The sequence below is a fragment of the Salmo salar genome, chromosome ssa05 (genome assembly GCF_905237065.1).
Source record: "Salmo salar chromosome ssa05, Ssal_v3.1, whole genome shotgun sequence".
In the NCBI taxonomy this organism is placed as follows: Eukaryota; Metazoa; Chordata; class Actinopteri; order Salmoniformes; family Salmonidae; genus Salmo; species Salmo salar.
Window position 1 is genome coordinate 38,305,101 of NC_059446.1, and position 22,175 is coordinate 38,327,275.

The window sequence follows — 22,175 nt, forward strand, 5'->3', positions numbered from 1 at the left end:
ATGCTTGTACTGCCCTAATTCATGCTGTAGGTGTTTTATTTCCGTTTCCTGTGTTTCTTTTTGGTTATTTCCATAAGCGTCTGGTGATTTCCCCCGAATAGTTACAGTAATCAATCATTCAGAAGGCTATTTATCCAAGCACAGCTGGTGAACAACGACAGAGTGAGTAGGTCTACTGTTTACATACTACACATTAACAAACATTCTTCGAAATCTATATTTGGTGAAATATAGAATCTACATTTGGTGAAATATAGATTTAGAAGAATGTTAATATGTGTAATATCTAACGAGTACTCGCTGTGTCGCTGTTCACCAGCTGTGTTTGGGTAGATCCAGTTCTCCACCCACTGGTGGTGTTACCAGACTCGGATGCCATTTAGCTGCGGAAAAGATTGAAGACGGTCAGATTTCTGGCACGTTTTGTGGATATTGTTTAGATCATACTGAATATTTTGTGGAATACGATTTTTTTTTACATTGTAATATTTAGACTTGATGGTATTTCAACGTTTTTAATGTCAGGATGGGGCACAAAGGAATATTGGTGACAGGCCTGGTCTACTGCGTTGCTCTCTTTCTTCTTACACTGCATTCCGTGTATGGAGACGTGAGCTATTCTTTTCCGGAGGAGATGGAACGTGGATCTGTGATTGGAAACATAGCCAAGGATCTCGGCATCGATGTTCGCAGACTGTCCGCCCGTAAGGCTCGTATAGATACAGAAGGGAACCGTAAACGTTATTGTGACATAAATCTGAGTACCGGGGAATTTATTGTTGCCGAGAGGAATGACAGAGAGGGGCTTTGTGGAGAGAAGGTTTCATGTGCTCTAAAATTCGAATTTGTGCTTGAAGATCCACTTGAGTTGCACCGAATCACATTGCAAATTCAGGATGTTAATGATAACACGCCTATCTTCCCAAAGGAGTCTATCAAGCTCGAAATTAGTGAGTTGGCTGTCAAAGGCGCTCGCTTTCGTGTGAATGCTGCCCACGACGCAGATATAGGACAAAACGCAGTGCAAAACTACATGTTACAAAGGAATGGCCATTTCCTGCTGAATGTTCAAACCAATACGGTCGGTAGTAAATACGGTGAGTTGGTTCTAAATAAAGAATTAGACCGCGAGGAGCAGCGGGAGTTACAATTATTGCTAACAGCAGTAGACGGTGGCACTCCGCAGAGATCAGGTACTGTAGTCATACACGTCACTGTACTGGATGCTAACGATAATGCCCCAGTGTTTAGCCAGGCCGTCTATAAAGCCAGTCTCCCTGAAAACTCTCCTTTAGATACTGTAGTGGTTACAGTGAGTGCTACAGATGCAGATGAGGGAGTGAATGGGGAAGTGACGTATGAATTCAGTCGCATTTCTGACATAGCCAGAAAAATGTTTGCATTAGATCAGACAACTGGAGAAATTAGACTAATAGGAGAAATAGATTACGAAGAAGAAGCTAAACATGAAATAATTATTGAAGGGAAAGATGGTTACGGTCTTTCATCTGACACTAAAGTGATAATAGACATTACAGACATAAATGACAACGCCCCAGTGATAAATCTGAAATCTCTGAGTAACCCCATACCTGAGAACGCGTCACCTGGTACAGAGGTGGGCATCATTAACGTGCAGGATAGAGACTCTGAAAATAACCGACAGGTCCGCTGCTCCATTCAGCAAAACGTTCCTTTTAATCTGGTGCCATCCATCAAAAACTACTATTCTCTGGTGACCACGGGCGAACTGGACCGGGAACTAGTGTCTGATTACAACATTACAATCACTGCCACCGACGAAGGCTCTCCGCCTCTGTCCTCCTCTAAAAGTGTTCAGTTATCTGTCGCTGACGTGAACGACAACCCACCTGTGTTTGAGGAACAGTCCTATAGCGCCCACGTGACTGAAAATAACCAACCTGGTTCCTCCGTGTGTTCCGTTACTGCACGAGACCCAGACTGGAGACAGAACGGTACAGTGATTTACTCTCTCTTACCCGGTGATGTGAACGGTGTCCCGGTGTCCTCGTTCTTATCCGTTAACGGAGACACGGGGGTGATCCACGCTGAGAGGTCGTTTGATTATGAGCAGTTCAGGAGTTTCAAAGTCCACGTGATGGCCAGAGACAACGGTTCTCCTCCGCTCAGCAGCAACGTCACCGTCAGTGTGTTCATAACGGATGTGAATGACAACTCTCCTCAGATACTATATCCCGCCCCGGAGGGGAACTCCTTCATGACCGAGCTGGTCCCCAAAGCTGCACACGGGGGCTCTCTTGTTTCCAAGGTGATAGCGGTGGACGCGGACTCCGGCCAGAACGCCTGGCTGTCCTATCATATAGTCAAATCCACTGATCCGGGACTTTTCACTATTGGTCTCCACAGCGGAGAGATCAGGACACAGCGGGACATTTCTGAATCGGACAGCATGAAACAGAACCTTATTGTGTCAGTGAAAGATAACGGACAGCCCTCTCTCTCTGCGACCTGTGCCATGTATTTAGTGATTTCTGACAACTTGGCTGAAGTGCCAGAACTGAAAGATATATCTTATGATGAGAGCAATTCCAAACTCACCTCTTATCTGATCATCGCGCTTGTCTCCGTCTCCACCTTTTTCCTCACCTTCATTATTGTCATCCTGGCCGTGAGGTTTTGCCGCAGGAGAAAGCCCAGACTGTTGTTTGACGGAGCGGTCGCTATTCCCAGTGCGTATCTCCCTCCAAACTACGCAGAGGTGGATGGAGCGGGAACTCTCCGCAGCACCTACAATTATGACGCCTACCTGACGACCGGGTCACGCACCAGTGACTTCAAGTTCGTCAGATCCTACAATGACCACACGCTGCCCACCGACCAGACTCTGAGAAAAACTCCAGCAGACTTTGCTGAAGAACTTGACGATTCTGAGGGATCAGCCGAGGTAGGCCTTTCCTGCAAATAGAAATTGTGGAGATTTGCTTTGATGTTTTAAGAATATTATTTCACAGCAAGCTCTTTACAAAGAGAGATGAAATGCAACGATTTAATGTCGTTCATTTCAAAGGGAAATACCGTATTGATGTGGAAAAGTTTGTGTTGTGACCGATTTATTGTGATTGATTGATTGGCTGGACACTTGTGCAGCATGTACGCTGTACAGATGTTCTTACAGAGAATGTGTTCATGGTAGTTTTGTAAATTGTGGTTGGTAGTTAGGTAGCCTATTGTGGTACAGTTTACGTGTAGAGCTGTTTGTATATAATCATTTAGCGAACAAGAGTGACGAGAAAATCAGTTATAACTCATCAGTTAATAAACAGCAGCAACTCTGAACGAGTAGTGCTATCCGAGATCCTTGGGGCGTCCCTACCCTAACCCCTAACCCTAACCCTAACCTTAACCCTTACCGTAATCATTTTAAACGTGAACTTCAATGTGGTAGTTACGTCCCAATGATTCCACATAGCAAGGACCAACTCTGAACTGAGTGGGACTGTCCGAGGTGCTGAAATCATGTATTCAAGAGCGGTAAGACTAACTAGTCATTATTGATTGAAAGTTATCACTTTGCCCTACGTTACACTTTTTATACAGTCCGCTAACCTAAAGACCAACAGCAGCATAAAATGGTTTATTTGTGGTGGTTTTATGTTATAGCCTGTATTTCTATTTGGTTATTAATTGATCTAAAGAGATACATGTATCGAATAGTTGATCAAGAATGCATGTAGCCTAGCACGTCTATTTGAAAAGCTTTCAGGAAGATATCAGATCATTTGTGTCATTTCTGACGGGTCCTCACTGTGTCGCTAGATCTGGTGCCATTTCACTGCAGAAAGGGTTGGAGACGGCCAGATTGCGCACATATTTTCTTGATGACGTAGCAAATTTTCATAATCTTTTGTGTAATACTAGACTATTTACTAACATTGATTTATATATATTCATGGGGTTTCACCGTTTGTATTCAAAGGATGGGAAACAAAGGATTTTCCGTGATAGTCCTGACGTGCTACGTTGCTTTCTTTCTTCTCATGCTGCACTCTGCCTATGGGAAAACAAAGGATTTTCCGTGATAGTCCTGACGTGCTACGTTGCTTTCTTTCTTCTCATGCTGCACTCTGCACTCTACCGAAGTGAACCAAAAACGTTATTGAGACATTAAAGTAGCAATCAGCAGTTGCTAAATACATTTTTGACTGCTACGTTAATGATGTGTACCCATTGATTTTTGAAGAATATATCTTATAAATGCCTCATGAGCTTAGTTCAACTGTTGTTCCCCATCAGAATTGATCTGACGAACTTCAAGTTCTTCAGATCTTACAATGACAACACGCTGCCCTCGGAACAGACTCAGAGAAAAACTCCTACTGACTTTGCAGAAACTTTTGACGATTCTGAGGGGTCCCCTGAAGAAGGGTTAATTAGATTTTATATATGTACGTGTGTATATATATGTGTATGTGTGTGTGTGTGTGTATATATATATATATACTGCTCATAAAAATTAAGGGAACACTAAAATAACACATCCTAGATCTGAATGAATGAAAAAATCTTATGAAATACTTTTTTCTTTACATAGTTGAATGTGCTGACAACAAAATCACACAAAAATAATCAATGGAAATCCAATTTATCAACCCATGGAGGTCTGGATTTGGAGTCACACTCAAAATTAAAGTGGAAAACCACACTACAGGCTGATCCAACTTTGATGTAATGTCCATAAAACAAGTCAAAATGAGGCTCAGTAGTGTGTGTGGCCTCCACGTGCCTGTATGACCTCCCTACAACGCCTGGGCATGCTCCTGATGAGGTGGCGGATGGTCTCCTGAGGGATCTCCTCCCAGACCTGGACTAAAGCATCCACCAACTCCTGGACAGTCTGTGGTGCAACGTGGCAATGGTGGATGGAGCGAGACATGATGTCCCAGATGTGCTCAATTGGATTCAGGTCTGGGGAATGGGCGGGCCAGTCCATAGCATCAATGCCTTCCTCTTGCAGGAACTGCTGACACACTCCAGCAACATGAGGTCTAGCATTGTCTTGCATTAGGAGGAACCCAGGGCCAACTGCACCAGCATATGGTCTCACAAGGGGTTTGAGGATCTCATCTCGGTACCTAATGGCAGTCAGGCTACCTCTGGCGAGCACATGGAGGGCTGTGCGGCCCCCCAAAGAAATGCCACCCCACACCATGACTGACCCACCACCAAACCGGTCATGCTGGAGGATGTTGCAGGCAGCAGAATGTTCTCCACGGCGTCTCCAGACTCTGTCACGTCTGTCACATGTGCTCAGTGTGAACCTGTTTTCATCTGTGAAGTGCACAGGGCGCCAGTGGCGAATTTGCCAATCTTGTTGTTCTCTGGCAAATGCCAAACGTCCTGCACGGTGTTGGGCTGTAAGCACAACCCCCACCTGTGGACGTCGGGCCCTCATACCACCCTCATGGAGTCTGTTTCTGACCGTTTGAGCAGACACATGCACATTTGTGGCCTGCTGGAGGTCATTTTGCAGGGCTCTGGCAGTGCTCCTCCTGCTCCTCCTTGCACAAAGGCGGAGGTAGCGGTCCTGCTGCTGGGTTGTTGCCCTCCTACGGCCTCCTCCACATCTCCTGATGTACTGGCCTGTCTCCTGGTAGCGCCTCCATGCTCTGGACACTACGCTGACAGACACAGCAAACCTTCTTGCCACAGCTCGCATTGATGTGCCATCCTGGATGAGCTGCACTACCTGAGCCACTTGTGTGGGTTGTAGACTCCGTCTCATGCTACCACTAGAGTGAAAGCACCGCCAGCATTCAAAAGTGACCAAAACATCAGCCAGGAAGCATAGGAACTGGTCACTATCCGAAGGGTGACGCGCGAGCGCATTTTTTGTGACAAAAAAAATCTAAATATTCCATTACCGTACTTAGAAGCATGTCAAACGCTGTTTAAAATCCCTTTTTATGCTATTTTTCTCGGAAAATAGCGATAATATTCCAACCGGGTAACGTGGTATTCATTCAAAGGCTGAAAGGAAAAAATTGAGAAGTCTCGTGATCGCGCATCTCCAGTCTCACTGTCCCCAGGCTGACCACTCACAAACAGAGCTGCTGTACTTTGCCCAGAGACAGCAGACACCCCATTCCACTTTCTGGCAGCTTTAGAGAGCCAATGGAAGCCTTAGAAAGTGTCACGTTACAGCACAGATGCTGTAATGTCGATAGAGATGCAACAGAAGGACAACAAATTGTCAGACAGGGCACTTCCTGTATGGAATCTTCTCAGGTTTTGGCCTGCCATATGAGTTCTGTTATACTCACAGACACCATTCAAACAGTTTTAAAACTTTAGAGTGTTTTCTATCCAAATCTACAAATTATATGCATATTCTAGTTTCTGGGCAGGAGTAGTAACCAGATTAAATCGGGTACTTTTTTTATCCGGCCGTGAAAATACTGCCCCCTATCCCAAAGAAGTTTTAAGCCATTTTCCCACAACTTTGGAAGTATGCTTGGGGTCATTGTTAATTTGGAAGACCATTGTTGGGGTCATTGTTTATTTGCTACCAAGCTTTAACTTTCTGACTGATGTCTTGAGATGTTGCTTCAATATATCCACATAATATTCCTTCCTCAATATGCCATCTATTTTGTGACGTGCACCACTCCCTCTTGCAGCAAAGCACCCCCACAACATGATGCTGCCACCCCCGTGCTTCACGGTTGGGATGGTGTTCTTCGGCTTGCAAGCCTCCCCCTTTTTAATCCAAACATAACAATGGTCATTATGGCCAAACAGTTCTGTTTTTGTTTCATCAGACCAGAGAACATTCCCCCAAGAAGCACGATCTTTCCCCATGTGCAGTTGCAAATCATAGTCTGGCTTCTTTATGGCGGTTTTGGAGCAGTGGCTTCTTCCTTGCTGAGCGGCCTTTCAGGTTATGTCGATATAGGACTAATTTTACTGTGGATATAGATACATTTGTACCTGATTCCTCCAGCATCTTCACAAGGTCCTTTGCTGTTGTTCTGGGATTGATTTGCACTTTTCGCACCAAAGTACGTTCATCTCTAGGAGACAAAATGCGTCTCCTTCCTGAGCGGTATGACGGCTGCGTGGTCCCATGGTGTTTATACTTGCATACTATTGTTTGTACAGACGAACGTGGTAACTTCAGGCGTTTGGAAATTGATCCCAAGGATGAACCAGACTTGTGGAGGTCTAAAAAAAAATCTGAGGTCTTGGCTGATTTCTTTTGATTTAACCCATGATGTCAAGCAAAGAGGCACTTAGGACACTAAAGAGGCCTTTCTACTGACTCTGAAAAACACAAAAAGAAAGATGCCCAGGGTCCCTAATCATCTGCGTGAATGCACATTCTACCATTCCAGTGTTTAATTGCTATATTGTAATTACTTCGCCACCATGGCCTATTTATTGCCTTCCCTCTCTTATCCTACCTCATTTGCACATGCTGTATATAGATTTTTCTACTGTATTACTGATTGTATGTTTGTTTATTCCATGTGTAACTCTGTGTTGTTGTATGTGTCAAACTGCTTTTCTTTATCTTGGTCAGGTCGCAGTTGCAAATGAGAACTTGTTCTCAACTAGCCTACCTGGTTAAATAAAGGTGAAATAAACCATTTTAAAAAATGCTGCAAGGAGGCATGAGGCCTGCAGATGTGGCCAGGGAAATAAATTGCAATGTCCGTACTGTGAGACGCCTAAGACAGCGCTACATGGAAACAGAAGGGACAGATGGCCGTCCTCGCAGTGGCAGACCACAGGTAACAACACCTGCACAGGATCAGTACATCCGAACATTACACCTGCGGGACAGGTACATGATGACAACAACAACTGCCCGAGTTATACCAGGAACGTACAATCCCTCCATCAGTGCTCAGACTGTCCGCAATAGGCTGAGAGAGGCTGGACTGAGGGCTTGTAGGCCTGTTGTAACGCAGGTCCTCACCAGACATCACCGGCAACAACTTTGCCTATGGGCACAAACCCACTGTCGCTGGACCAGACAGGACTGGCAAAAAGTGCTCTTCACTGACGAGTCGCGGTTTAGTCTGACATGGGGTGATGGTCGGATTCGTGTTTATCATCGAAGGAATGAGCGTCACTCCGAGGCCTGTACTCTGGAGCGGGATCGATTTGGAGGTGGAGGGTCCGTCATGGTCTGGGGCGATGTGTCACAGCATCATCGGACTGAGCTTGCTATGATTGCAGGCAATCTCAACGCTGTGTGTTAAAAGGAAGACATCCTCCTCCCTCATGTGGTACCCTTCCTGCAGGCTCATCCAGACATGACCCTCCAGCATGAAAATGCCACCAGCCATACTGCTCGTTCTGTGCGTAATTTCCTGCAAGACAGGAATGTCAGTGTTCTGCCATGGCCAGCGAAGAGCCCGGATCTCAATCCCATTGAGCATGTCTGGGACCTGTTGGATCAGAGGGTGAGGGCTTGGGCCATTCCCCCCAGAAATGTCCGGGAACTTGCATGTGCCTTGGTGGAAGACTGGAGTAACATCTCACAGGAAGAACCGGCAAATCTGGTGAAGTTCATGAGTAGGAGATGCACTGCAGTACTTAATGCAGCTGGTGGCCACACCAGATACTGACTGTTACTTTTGATTTTGACCCCCCCTTTGTTCAGAGACACATTATTCCATTTCTGTTAGTTACATGTCTGTGAAATTTGTTCGGTTTATTTCTCAGTTGTTGAATTTTGTTATGTTCATACAAATATTTACACATGTTAAGTTTGCTGAAAATAAATGCAGTTGACAGTGAGAGGACGTTTCTTTTTTTGCTGAGTTTATTTATATGTACATATTCTTATTCCATCACTTTAGATTTGTGTGTATGAGGTAGTTGTTGTGGAATTGTTAGATTACTTGTTAGATATTACTGCACTGTCGGAAACAAAAAGCACAAGCATTTTGCTACACTCGCATTAACATCTACTAACCATGTGTATGTGACCAATAATATTTTATTTTATTTGTACAATAGCCTTTTTTCCCCCTGAATTAATTCAGTATTCTCACAGGAGTAACCTAAGTCAATACCCCAGTTTGCCCTTTTCAAGACAACTTGTAACTCGGAAAATGTGCACATTTCCTACTTGTAAACTCATTGTAGAAAGATGAGCTCCGAGTTTCCCACTTGGAAAGTATCAGAATCAACCAATAGGAAGCTCTGCGCAAAAAACGTACCCACATTTTTACTCAGAGGATCAGAGTTTCCGAGTTGTCTTGAAAGCAACCATATTGGTCAACTTGTTCATGCTTTAGGTTTGATTCTACTGATGATAATATATATATACCCTCAAAATTGAAGTGAAAATGTTTTATGCTAATCTATTTTGTGGTTTGAATTATTTTGATTTGAGTATGTGCTTTGAGCTGTGATGTCTATGCTGTGATTTATTTCGATTTTTTACATATGCCTACACGCTGCATGTTTGAGGTTAAAATGAGTTAGTAGCCTAGTTTGTCCTGTTTGAGTGCAGGCCTATTTGGAAAGGGGTTACAAAATATTAATACGGTGTGAAGAGAGCGACTAAGACAGAGTGATGAGAGAAGCGTTGCGCAGCGGCATGTGTATGTCGCTGTCCATGGTGCTGAAATGACTTTTTTAAGACCTATACGGTTTACTTTTCATCGCCTTTTGACTGTCATTACTTTCATTCATTGCCATACTCCGTTTTTTTTATTGCATTGATGAGATTGTGTTAACTAAAATACCGGCACTTCAAATATGATACCTGCAACGTAGACGTATACCTTTTTGGATATGTGTTCACTTTGGAACTTATTTCTTTCAATCAACATCTTAACTCGTGAAAATAGTCTGATATGGATTTTAATGCCTGGTAAATCCATTTGAACTCAATCACTTTTTGACGTCACCCATTTTGATTTGAACGAAACCTTCTATACATATTTGCCTGTTGTAGAAGTGTTCAGTAAGTGACTTTTTGGACCGGAATTCCAAAATATTCAAGAGATAAGTGTGCTCAAAGTTGACCGACGTTGCATACCCCCACCATACCATGAGACATCCATGTCTTCATCGCTGGAAAAGATCAACAAACGGTTTAGATTGATATCATATAAAAGCTTACGAACAGGGTTGCTAAACTATATTGGGGGGAGTAAAAAAAATATATATATATATATTTTTTTAACCTTTAACATTAATTATCTAAAGAACGTGTAAACTCAGAGTTTTTTCATGTTCACTTTTGTTGTATGTTAGACCCTATTTTGAATACAGTGTGGGTGTCATGTTTTGGCTGATAAATGTACAAAAAATTGCAATAACATTTACATTTCAACTTTGAAATAGTACCACAAAGATGGTTGGAGGTCCACACATCAGAGAATGTTGACTTGAATGTTGTTTTAAATTATACTGTCAATTCTCAATATACTGTAAACCTATTGATATCATAGAAATATAGATCATAGAATAGACATGACCATTCAAGTTGACATTCGACAGTGGTCTGTCTAAAAGCTAAATTACTGTGGTCTGAAGGGATAGGTCCATTCTATTAAATGTATTTCTATGATTGAAATGACACCCACCCAGTATTCAAGAGCATGTTGTATCTCAACCGATAACGGGCACAGCGCAAAATAGGGTCTGAGCTACAACATATGCAAATATTTAAAGAATCACAGTTGACACATTTGTTAGATACTTGATGTTAAAGGTTTATATCTAACAATATCTAACAAGTAAAGGCTATCCAAAACAAATAGTATGGGTTATATTCTAGTCACTCAAAAAGGCTATTTTACATGGGAATCAGAATGATTGTTCATGACCTTTTTAAAAGATATATATTTTTAGAAATAATAACTAGGTTTGACAACACTGTTTGTTATTTTACTAGACAAGTCAGTTAAGAAGAAATTCTTATTTTCAACGACTGCCTAGGAACACAGATTTGTACCTTGTCAGCTCGGGGATTCGAACTTGCAACCTTTCGGTTACTAATCCAACACTATAACCACTAGGCTACGCTGCTGCCCCAAATGATGTCCAACTCAACCGTTTATATCTTTCAGTTATGAACACATGGATGTCCAATGGTATGCAAAATGAGTCAACTTTGAGCACCTTTATCTCCTGGATGTTTTGCCATTCAGGTCCAAAAAGTCACTTTCTGACCAAATTTTCCATGGGCAAACATGAATAGAAAGTTTTGTTTAAGGGATGCTGTCAAAAAGGGATTGAATTCGAATGGATTTACCCTTCCGTAATTGATGTGTTGGGCGTTTTACTGCCGTTTACTGTTTTTCTATATATTTGGCTTATTACATAAGGTTGGTTTACATAAGGTTTCCCCACAATAATTACAGTAGTCTACCTATTCAATCATGCAGCCTACTTATATAGGCTACAGATTCCTATGATGACTTTTCGTGAAATATACTGTAGATTTAGAAGAATGTTTGTTACCATATGTAATTTCTAAAGAGTACTCACTGTGTCGCTATTCACCAGCTGTGTTTTTATAGACCCCGTTCTCCACCCACTTCGTTCTGTTTACAGGCCAGTGTGCTCTGGTGACATTTAGCTGAGGAAAAGACTTGGAAACGGTCAGATTCCTGCCACATTCGGTGGATATTATTTTAATCAGACTCCATATTTTCGTGGAACACTATTTCTTTACATTCCAGTATCTAATTATATGCTAGTTTTCTGTTTATAGTCCAAGGATGGGTCACAAAGGAATATCGGTGACAGGCCTGGTCTGCGGCTTTGCATTCGTTCTCCAAACGCTGCACACCGCCTTTGGAGACGTGAGCTATTCTTTTCCGGAGGAGATGAAACGCACATCTGTAATTGGAAATATAGCCAAAGATCTCGGTTTGAAAGCCAGCAGACTGTCCGCTCGTAAGGCCCGAATTGATACCGAGGGGAACTATGAACGTTATTGTGACATTAATCAGAGTACCGGGGATTTGATTGTTGCGGAAAGGATTGACAGAGAGGAGCTATGTGGAGATAAGGTTTCGTGTATGCTTACATTCGAGTTGGTTCTAGAAGGTCCGTTGGAATTGCATCGTGTATCACTACTGATTGAGGATGTCAATGATAATTCACCCATTTTCCCGAAGGACACAATCAAATTGGAAATTAGTGAGTTGGCAGTCAAAGGGGCTCGCTATCGTGTTAACGAGGCACATGACGCAGACATGGGACAGAACGCAGTGCAAAGGTATACGTTACAAAGTAATGAACATTTTGTGCTGTCTGTCCACGATTACACAGATGGAAGAAAGAACGTAGAGTTGGTTTTAGATAAAGAACTAGATCGTGAAGAAAAACAGGACATGAGTTTACTGCTAACAGCAGTAGACGGCGGCACTCCGCAGAGATCAGGTACTGTAGTCATACACGTCACTGTACTGGATGCTAACGATAACGCCCCAGTGTTTAGCCAGGCCGTCTATAAAGCCAGTCTTCCTGAAAACTCTCCTTTAGATACTGTAGTGGTAACAGTGAGTGCTACAGATGCAGATGAGGGAGTGAATGGGGAAGTGACGTATGAATTCAGTCGCATATCTGACAAAGCAATAAAGGTATTTTCTTTGGGCCACAATACTGGAGAAATTAAGGTGATAGGTCCGATTGATTTCGAAGGCGACCCAAAATATGAAATACGCATAGAGGGTAAAGATGGCTATGGCCTTTCATCTGATTCAAAAGTGATTATTGATATCACGGATGTAAATGACAACGCCCCTGTAATATACCTGAAATCTCTGAGCAACCCCATACCTGAGAACGCGTCACCTGGTACAGAGGTGGGCATCATTAACGTGCAGGATAGAGACTCTGAAAATAACCGACAGGTCCGCTGCTCCATTCAGCAAAACGTTCCTTTTAAACTGGTGCCATCCATCAAAAACTACTATTCTCTGGTGACCACGGGCGAACTGGACCGGGAACTAGTGTCTGATTACAACATTACAATCACTGCCACCGACGAGGGCTCTCCGCCTCTGTCCTCCTCTAAAAGTGTTCAGTTATCTGTCGCTGACGTGAACGACAACCCACCTGCGTTTGAGGAACAGTCCTATAGCGCCCACGTGACTGAAAATAACAAACCAGACTCATCATTGTGTTCCGTTACTGCTCGAGATCCAGACTGGAGACAGAACGGTACAGTGATTTACTCTCTCTTACCCGGTGAGGTGAACGGTGTCCCGGTGTCCTCATTGTTATCCGTTAACGGAGACACGGGGGTGATCCACGCTTTGAGGTCGTTTGATTATGAGCAGTTCAGGAGTTTTAAAGTCCACGTGATGGCCAGAGACAACGGTTCTCCTCCGCTCAGCAGCAACGTCACTGTCAGTGTGTTCATAACGGATGTGAATGACAACTCTCCTCAGATACTATATCCCGCCCCGGAGGGGAACTCCTTCATGACCGAGCTGGTCCCCAAAGCTGCACACGGGGGCTCTCTTGTTTCCAAGGTGATAGCGGTGGACGCGGACTCCGGCCAGAACGCCTGGCTGTCCTATCATATAGTCAAATCCACTGATCCGGGACTTTTCACTATTGGTCTCCACAGCGGAGAGATCAGGACACAGCGGGACATTTCTGAATCGGACAGCATGAAACAGAACCTTATTGTGTCAGTGAAAGATAACGGACAGCCCTCTCTCTCTGCGACCTGTTCCATGTATTTAGTGATTTCTGACAACTTGGCTGAAGTGCCAGAACTGAAAGATATATCTTATGATGAGAGCAATTCCAAACTCACCTCTTATCTGATCATCGCGCTGGTGTCGGTCTCCACCTTTTTCCTCACCTTCATTATTGTCATCCTGGCCGTGAGGTTTTGCCGCAGGAGAAAGCCCAGACTGTTGTTTGACGGAGCGGTCGCCATCCCAAGTGCGTATCTCCCGCCCAACTACGCAGAGGTGGATGGAGCGGGAACTCTCCGCAGCACCTACAATTATGACGCCTACCTGACGACCGGTTCGCGCTCCAGTGACTTCAAGTTCGTCAGATCTTACAATGACAACACGCTGCCCACCGACCAGACTCTGAGAAAAACTCCCACTGACTTTGCTGAAGCGTTTGAGGACTCTGATGGGTCCCCAGAGGTATGTAAATAATCATAAATTACATTTGTTTTTAGGCCTACATATGATAGAATAAAGGCTATACTTCTCTTAAAATTTCAGCTAAAATGCTTTGTACAATCACTTTTCCCCCTGGAGAAATTACAAAGCTACACACACGAATTTACTCATTCCCTATTAGGTATCGGTTATACATGCTCCAGGTTTCATACAATTTGTGATTTTTTTTAGATAATTATTTCCTCCCCATGCAATATAAATGAGAGCCTACATGTTTGTTTTTTTACTTCTGATGGGGTAGGCCTATGTTTGTGATTGATACACTACATGACCAAAAGTATGTGGACACCTGCTCGTCGAACATCTCCTCCCAAAATCATGGGCATTAATAAGGAGTTGGTCCCCCCTTTGGTGCTATAACAGCCTCCACTCTTCTGGGAAGGCTTTCCACTAGATATTGGAACATTGCTGCGGGGACTTGCTTCCATTCAGCCACAAGAACCTTAGTGAGGTCAGACACTGATGTTAGGCGATTGGGCCTGGCTCACAGTCGGCGTTCCAATTCATCCCAAAGGTGTTCGATGGGGTTAAGGTCAGGGCTCTTTGCAGGCCAGTCAAGTTCTTCCACACCGATCTCGACAAACCATTTCTGTATGGACTTCGCTTTGTGCACGGGGGCATTGTCATTCTGAAACAGGAAAGGGCCTTCTCCAAACTGTTGCCACAAAGTTGGAAGCACTGAATCGTCTAGAATGTCATTGTACGCTGTAGTGTTAAGATTTCCCTTCACTGGAACTAAGGGGCCTAGCCCGAACCATGAAAAACAGCCCCAGACCATTATTCCTCCTCCACCAGACTTTACAGTTGGCACTATGCATTCGGGCAGGTAGTGTTCTCCTGGCATCTTCCAAACCCAGATTCGACCGTCTGACTGCCTGATGGTGAAGTGTGATTCATCACTCCAGAGAACACGTTTCCACTGCTCCAGAGTCCAATGGGAGGTGAGCTTTTCACCACTCAAGCCGACGCTTGGCATTTTGCATGGTGATCTTAGGCTGCTCGGACATGGAAACACATTTAATGACGCTCCCAACAAAAAAAGTTATTATGCTGATGTTGCATCCAGAGGCAGTTTTGAACTCTGTAGTGAGTGTTGCAACCGAGGACAGATGATGTTTTACGCGCCATGCGCTTCAGCACTCGGCGGTCCCGTTCTGTGAGCTTGTGTGACCTACCACTTTGCGGCTGAGCCGTTGTGGCTTCTAGATGTACATAACAGCACCTACAGTTGACCGGAGCAGCTCTAGCAGGGCAGAAGTTTGATGAACTGACTTGTTGGAAAGGTGGCATCCTAAGACTGTGCCATGTTGAAAGTCACTGAGCTCTTCAGTAAGGCCATTATACTGCCAATGTTTGTCTATGGAGATTGCATGGCTGTGTGCTCGGTTTTATACACCTGTCGGCAACGGGTGTGGCTGAATAAGACGAATCCACTAATTTGAAGGGGTGTCCACATACTTTTGTATATATATATTGTATATTTCACTCATGCTTCACAGATTTGAGGTTACAGAAAATGAGTTGATAATCGGAATTTGGCACTTTTTGAGTGAATGTTTGTTTGGAAATGGTTTACAAAAGATAATTGCTGTGTGTGGCGAGCTTTTTGTCGAATTGTGAGAGAAGCAGTGTGCGAGTTTCTGAAGTGCAGTGCCGCGGAAGGCCTCTCATTGTTTCTGTCCATGGTGCTGAAATGTGGAAAACGTCTATAAGCCAGTAGAGATCCTTCATCGTTGATTGGCTGTCGTGTCAACACTTTCCTTTCATGCCATCTTCTCTGTTTTTGTACATGACATTGGCTGTAAAACCAGGATTATACGTCTTATTTGCATTGCACCTTCCATTTCAGATGTGTGGGCCTAAACTACTCTTTTGTAATGAATATCTGTTTCACCTGAGTATGCGGACTGTATTCATGCGATGATTTATATGGTGTGGTTATACATAGTGGCATTTCCTATCCGTCTATTTGGTTATGCTTATTTCGGTAGACGCAGGGTTAAAGTTATTCCCAATAGCTGTAAAGCAGACTAGGCATTATTCATGTGTGTAATTTTTAAAGCTATACTCAAAGTGTCGCTGTTCACCAGCTGTGTTTTTATAGATCCAGTTCTCCACCCACTGGTGGTGTCATAAAGCTCGGGTGCCGTTGAGCTGACGTGTCGAAACACTCAGCGTATGTCTTCGTCCATTTTTATCGTATGCGATTCGACAACCTAACTGGTGCAGTTTGTCTCGCAAATATGTGTCGTGTTCACATGTGTAGGCTACATGTCTGTCGTCGAAGTGACATCCTAGACTTTTACAACAACTTTGTTGACAACCTTAATTGTCGAACTACTTTGAACATTCTCTTAGGACACAGTAATCAGAGGACACGACCTATCAGTGACATGCAAACACGATAGACATTTCTAATGCAACCTATTTTGTAGATCAATTCACATCATCAGATGTTATATAATGTAATTATTATCTAGGTCTCTGGGTGACACTATTTTATCGCGTTGGATTGGAATATGGCTTAATACAATCCAATTCTCCCCCTCCCCATCCGTGTTATTGTTACAGGAATAGTGTGTCAGTGCCAGAGAGTGTGTGTGTGTGAGAGAGAGAGAGAGAGAGCGAGAGAGAGCAAGAGAGCGAGAACTTTGGTAGCCCAGTCATAGTCATAGTGAGAGTGAGTGCGCGCGATTGAGGCGGGAGGAGAGAAATCCAAACTGACACGAGCAGGCTCCGGAGTAGGGCATGTACTGCTCGGCTTGAGACGAGTATAAGAGGGTCACTGCGTCGCTTTGATGCTATATTTATTTTCAACCAAACTATATATTTTATAACTAATCTTAGTCGTGTTTAAACATGGTTTTACTACTAATAAATAGTATGATCAACAAGGGATTTACCATAGAGCAACTGTGGGTAAAACGGAGTAGCTGGCTGCGATTTTGGGGGATTGTCCTTCTCTTCGGCGCGTCGTTTGGAGATGTGCGCTACACCGTACCAGAGGAGCTGGAGCGCGGCTCGGTCATTGGGAACCTGGCTCTGGATCTGGAGCTGAAATTAGTTGAGATTGGTGCACGTCGAGCCCGCATCGTGGCGGAGGGTACTCGGCAGCTTTGTGAGCTTGACTATGGTTCGGGCTCTCTGTTGGTCAGCGAGAGGATAGATAGAGAGGAGTTGTGCGTGCAGGCAGCTGTCTGCGTCCTACAGTATCAGCTGCTGCTGGAGGATCCGCTAAAAGTGTACAGTCTTGTTTTGGACATTCAGGATATGAATGACAATAGCCCTGCTTTTGCTACTGGGAAAATTGATCTGGACCTGGTCGAGTCGACGGTGCTGGGGAGACGCTTCCCTCTGGAGAGTGCGCATGACCCTGATTTGGGCACCAACTCGGTTCGTGATTATAAACTGAGTCACAATGACCATTTTGCCTTAGAAATGAACACTCAAGTGAATGGAATAGCATACCCAGAGCTGGTTCTGAAAAAAGCTTTGGACCGGGAGACCCAGGCAGAATACACTCTGACTATCAGTGGGGTTGACGGGGGTAATCCTGCCAGGTCAGGTACCGCGTCTGTTCACATCCATGTTCTGGATGCCAATGACAACGTCCCCGTTTTCAGCCAGAGGACTTACAAAGCCTCTCTGATAGAGAATTCTGCCACGGGCGTTTTGGTGGCGACGCTGAACGCCACTGATTTAGATGACGGTGTATATGGGGAGATAACCTACTATTTCAGTTACGTGTCTGACAAAACTAGAGGGATCGTTGAAATTGACCCTGTGAGTGGGGAGGTGAGGGTGGCAGGTCAAGTGGACTATGAGGAGGCGAGTGCGCATGAACTTGATGTCCAGGCTAAAGATGGCGGGGGTCAGGCATCACACTGTAAACTCATCATTGAAGTGATCGATGTGAACGACAATGAACCAGTTATTGCGGTGAAATCGGCCTCGGATATCGTTTCTGAGGACTCTCAACCCGGTACCATGGTTGCTCTGCTAAACGTGTATGACCTGGACACTGGAAACAGTGGTCGGGTCAAGTGTGCCATCTCAAACGACATGCCTTTCAAGTTGATATCAGAGGTTAAGAATTACTATATGTTAGTGACTGATGGTATGTTAGATAGAGAGATGAAGCCACACTATAACATCACGGTGACGGCTATTGACTCTGGTTCCCCCGAACTGTTCAGCAGAAACGTGATATCCATCACAGTGGGTGACGTGAATGACAACCCCCCGACATTTACCCAGAGCGAGTACACCGCCAAAGTTTGGGAAAACCAACGCAGAGGCACGTTAGTGGTAAGGGTGAGAGCCGAGGATCTAGACGCAGGACCCAATGCTAAAATACTGTACTCTTTATCAGAAGGCATGGACCCAGAAACGTTCTCTTCCCTCTCCATTAATGCGGAGACAGGAGAGCTCTTCACCTCGCGCCCCTTTGACTATGAGCAGGCCAGTCACTATCAGGTAGGAGTGACAGCTCAAGACGGTGGTGACCCTCCTCTTTCCAGTACTTGCACTGTGAGGGTGTTCGTCGGTGACCACAACGACAACCCACCTGTTGTTCTGTATCCTGTCCAATCGTCTGGCTTCATCGCTGAGGACCTGGTGCCACTGGAGGCACCTAAAGGTTACCTGGTCACCAAAGTGCTCGCTGTAGATGCTGACTCTGGCAATAACGCGTGGCTCTCCTACCATGTGGTCAAAGCGTCGCAGCCCAACCTCTTCACTGTTGGCCTGCACAGCGGGGAAATCAGGACTGTGAGGCCATTTGTAGAGCAGGACGAGCCTAAACAAACTCTTGTGATCACGGTAAGGGACAACGGGCCTCAGTCTCTCTCAGCCACTGCCACAGTCAATGTAGTCATTGGCGATGACGTGCCTGTTTTAAACAAGCTTTTTGAGAACACGGACGATGACTCACAGGCGAGCTATAACTTGACGCTTTGTTTGGAAATCGCCCTGGCGACCGTGTCTTCTCTCCTCCTTGTGCTGATCAGCGCGGTCGTGTACTTCAAGATGTGTAGACGCGGGACTGTATACCGGGCGTCTAGCCTCCCGGTCTTCCCCGCGGCCTGTGGCCCTCCGAGATACGCTGACGTCAGCCGGTGTGGAACTGTCCTGAAAGAGGATGACCGATACGACTCCTTTCTGACCACTGGCTCGTGGAAAGGGGACTTCCGTTTCGGGTCCTCCATAGACACTGACCCATTGAGGAAAAGCAGCGTGGCCTATCAAAAAGGCACACTCAGACGCACGAGTCTCAAGGTGAGCCTATGGGAATGGACTTCTGATGACGTAGTTCATTAAGTGTCAGCTATGGCAAGGCATTGCATCGGTTGAATTCTTTCAGTTGTGCAACTAACTGGGTATCCCCTTTCCCTTATATCTTATCTGAACTAAGCTCTGCTCGTCTACCAGCAACCGTGTGGCTCAGCTGGTCGAGCATGGTGCTTGCATCGCCAGGGATGTGGGTTCGGTTCCCATGGGGGACCAGTATGCAAATGTATACACTTAAGTCACTCTGGATAAGAGCATCTGCTCAATGACTGAAATGTAAGAGTGTCATCATCTCTTACGTCGGCTATCATTCTACTGGTCTTTCTGTGTACTCTGTTTCTCTGTGTGTGGTTGTCTATCAGGCTGATCTCTATGTTGGTTGGTTTGTTTTGGGAGCTTCAACCAGTTTGCAAGCTGCTGTTTCTTTTATATTGATATCATCACGTAGTTATGTCACACCTACAGTGGTTATGTCACACCAACAGTGGTTATGTCACACCTACAGTGGTTATGTCACACCTACAGTGGTTATGTCACACCTACAGTGGTTATGTCACACCTACAGTGGTTATGTCACACCTACAGTGGTTATGTCACACCTACAGTGGTTATGTTACACCTACAGTGGTTATGTCACACATACAGTGGTTATGTTACACCTACAGTGGTTATGTCACACCTACAGTGGTTATGTCACACCTACAGTGGTTATGTCACACATACAGTGGTTATGTTACACCTACAGTGGTTATGTCACACCTACAGTGGTTATGTCACACCTACAGTGGTTATGTCACACCTACAGTGGTTATGTCACACATACAGTGGTTATGTTACACCTACAGTGGTTATGTCACACCTACAGTGGTTATGTCACACCTACAGTGGTTATGTCACACCTACAGTGGTTATTACCTCTCATTGAAACAGTTATAAGGAAAGGTCAGAGGTTGCTACTCTGATGGCCTCTGATAGAGCTTCACTGTTGCTGTGTTCACTTGTCCTGGTCAGTAGTGATCTGGCTGTACTCAAGTCAGAGGATACACTTTGTAATGGTTATCGTGTGTGTGTGTGTGTGTGTGTGTGTGTGTGTGTGTGTGTGTGTGTGTGTGTGTGTGTGTGTGTGTGTGTGTGTGTGTGTGTGTGTGTGTGTGTGTGTGTGTGTGTGTGTGTGTGACCTGTGAGTCGTCAACGCAGAGCAGAGTGGAGAGCTTGTCTCATTGGTTAGATTTCCATGTGAACCCATGTGTGCTCATGTTATGGCTGCAGGCTCAGTAATGGTCCACATTTTAGTCATGGGAAAAAAAGAGGGTTCATAAACAGCATTATGAAATCCCAATTTGTCTTCTATGCTATGTTATACTGTAGCCATTGCCCAGCCAATGGGATATGCAGGGTGTTACAGGGATTTAACTAGTACCCGAGACTTTTCCTGCTCAGGTCATCAGGAAACACTCCTGGGCCTAAGTGTGTGCATTGTGTTGAGTTGTGTGGCACATTTCTGTTTACTTGCTTTTGATATCTCCACACTCTGGTTTAGTGCACACATTCAGAATAGTCCTATTGGATGTTGCATTGATAAGGAATCGACTGCAGCTCTGTTGAGAGCCTGTATCTGCGAATAAGGCCCACTGTAGTGTTGGGGTACTACAGATGCCCTGCTACAGAGATTATATCATTCCTCCACAGAAACACTGCTTTCCAATCGTCTGGTCCAATTTTGTGTAGGCCTACAATATCAAATATCAAACAATCATAGGAATGTCTTACTAACGGTTTGCTTTCCCCCTCTCTCTTTCCCTCTCTCTCTTTGGCCTCCCTCTCCCTCTGAATGGACCTCCTCCACATGTATGACAGGTGAGAAACTTTCACTTTTCTAAGTCTACTTGCAAAGCTCACACACAATGAGCTACACACACACGGGCTCAGAAACAACGACAGTAACTAAGACACTGTAGGTCGCAGTTCTCTCATATATTCTCAAGTAGGCAACGCTCTCTAAAAAATAAAGCCACTGTGACATTTTAGGGACATATCTCTCTCTCTGTCCCCCATGTCTTTTCTCTCTCCACTTTCCTGTCACTTGCCTGCCTTCAAAACAACAACTTCATTGTATTTTGCTTTGTATATCTCCAAAGAAAGAACCGTGCATCAATCTAAACTATTTCTAAGTGGCTTTGTACTCAAAACAAAGCAGGTAAAGTCATTTTATTTAACCTTCAATTATCCAGGGTAGTCTCACTGAGATAAAAATCTGTTTTTCAAGAGAGACCTGGTCCAGCCAAGACAGCAGCAGGGGGAACGATAACAACTTAGACATAGACACACCATAAACTACATTTTGATGTAGAAACATACAATACATTTACAGAAACATACAAGCGTTGTAGATAAAAAAACAATCATATGTACCACTGCATCAAGTCTAATGACGATCACATTCCTCAGTAACATGTGAGTCAACCAAACCTTTAAACAAGATCCTGGACTTTCCAGCTGGTCTGGAGAGAATTCCAAGACCACGGAGCGGAGTAGCTAAAACACTTTTTTTTGCCATGATCTGATTTTAGGAACCGTTAAATGTAAGTAAGCGTGAGACCGTGACTTGTATTTATTTTTAAGACCTTATCAAAGAATAACAGAGATAAATCTGCAGTTTTCCCAAAATGGCCTAATAGATCTTAGTAGACCAACGTTTAAGACTACATAGAGTCAACG

General features: G+C 44.4%; 2 protein-coding genes across 2 annotated transcripts in view; both read left to right on the top strand.

Moving 5' to 3' along the window:
• Window positions 1-387: 387 nt before the first annotated feature.
• LOC106604876 (protocadherin gamma-C5) overlaps window positions 388-22,175 on the top strand; it is a 190,867-nt gene continuing 169,079 nt past the window's right edge. Inside the window, exon 1 of the mRNA XM_014199980.2 lies at window positions 388-2,926. Within this exon, the coding sequence (XP_014055455.2) occupies window positions 527-2,926 (2,400 nt within the window). The 5' untranslated portion in view covers window positions 388-526. The remainder of the gene's footprint in view (window positions 2,927-22,175) is intronic.
• On the top strand, window positions 11,588-14,141 carry LOC123743227 (protocadherin gamma-A11-like). The gene has a single exon (XM_045719386.1). The coding sequence runs from the start codon at window positions 11,730-11,732 to the stop codon at window positions 14,139-14,141; it is 2,412 nt and encodes an 803-aa protein (XP_045575342.1). The 5' UTR covers window positions 11,588-11,729.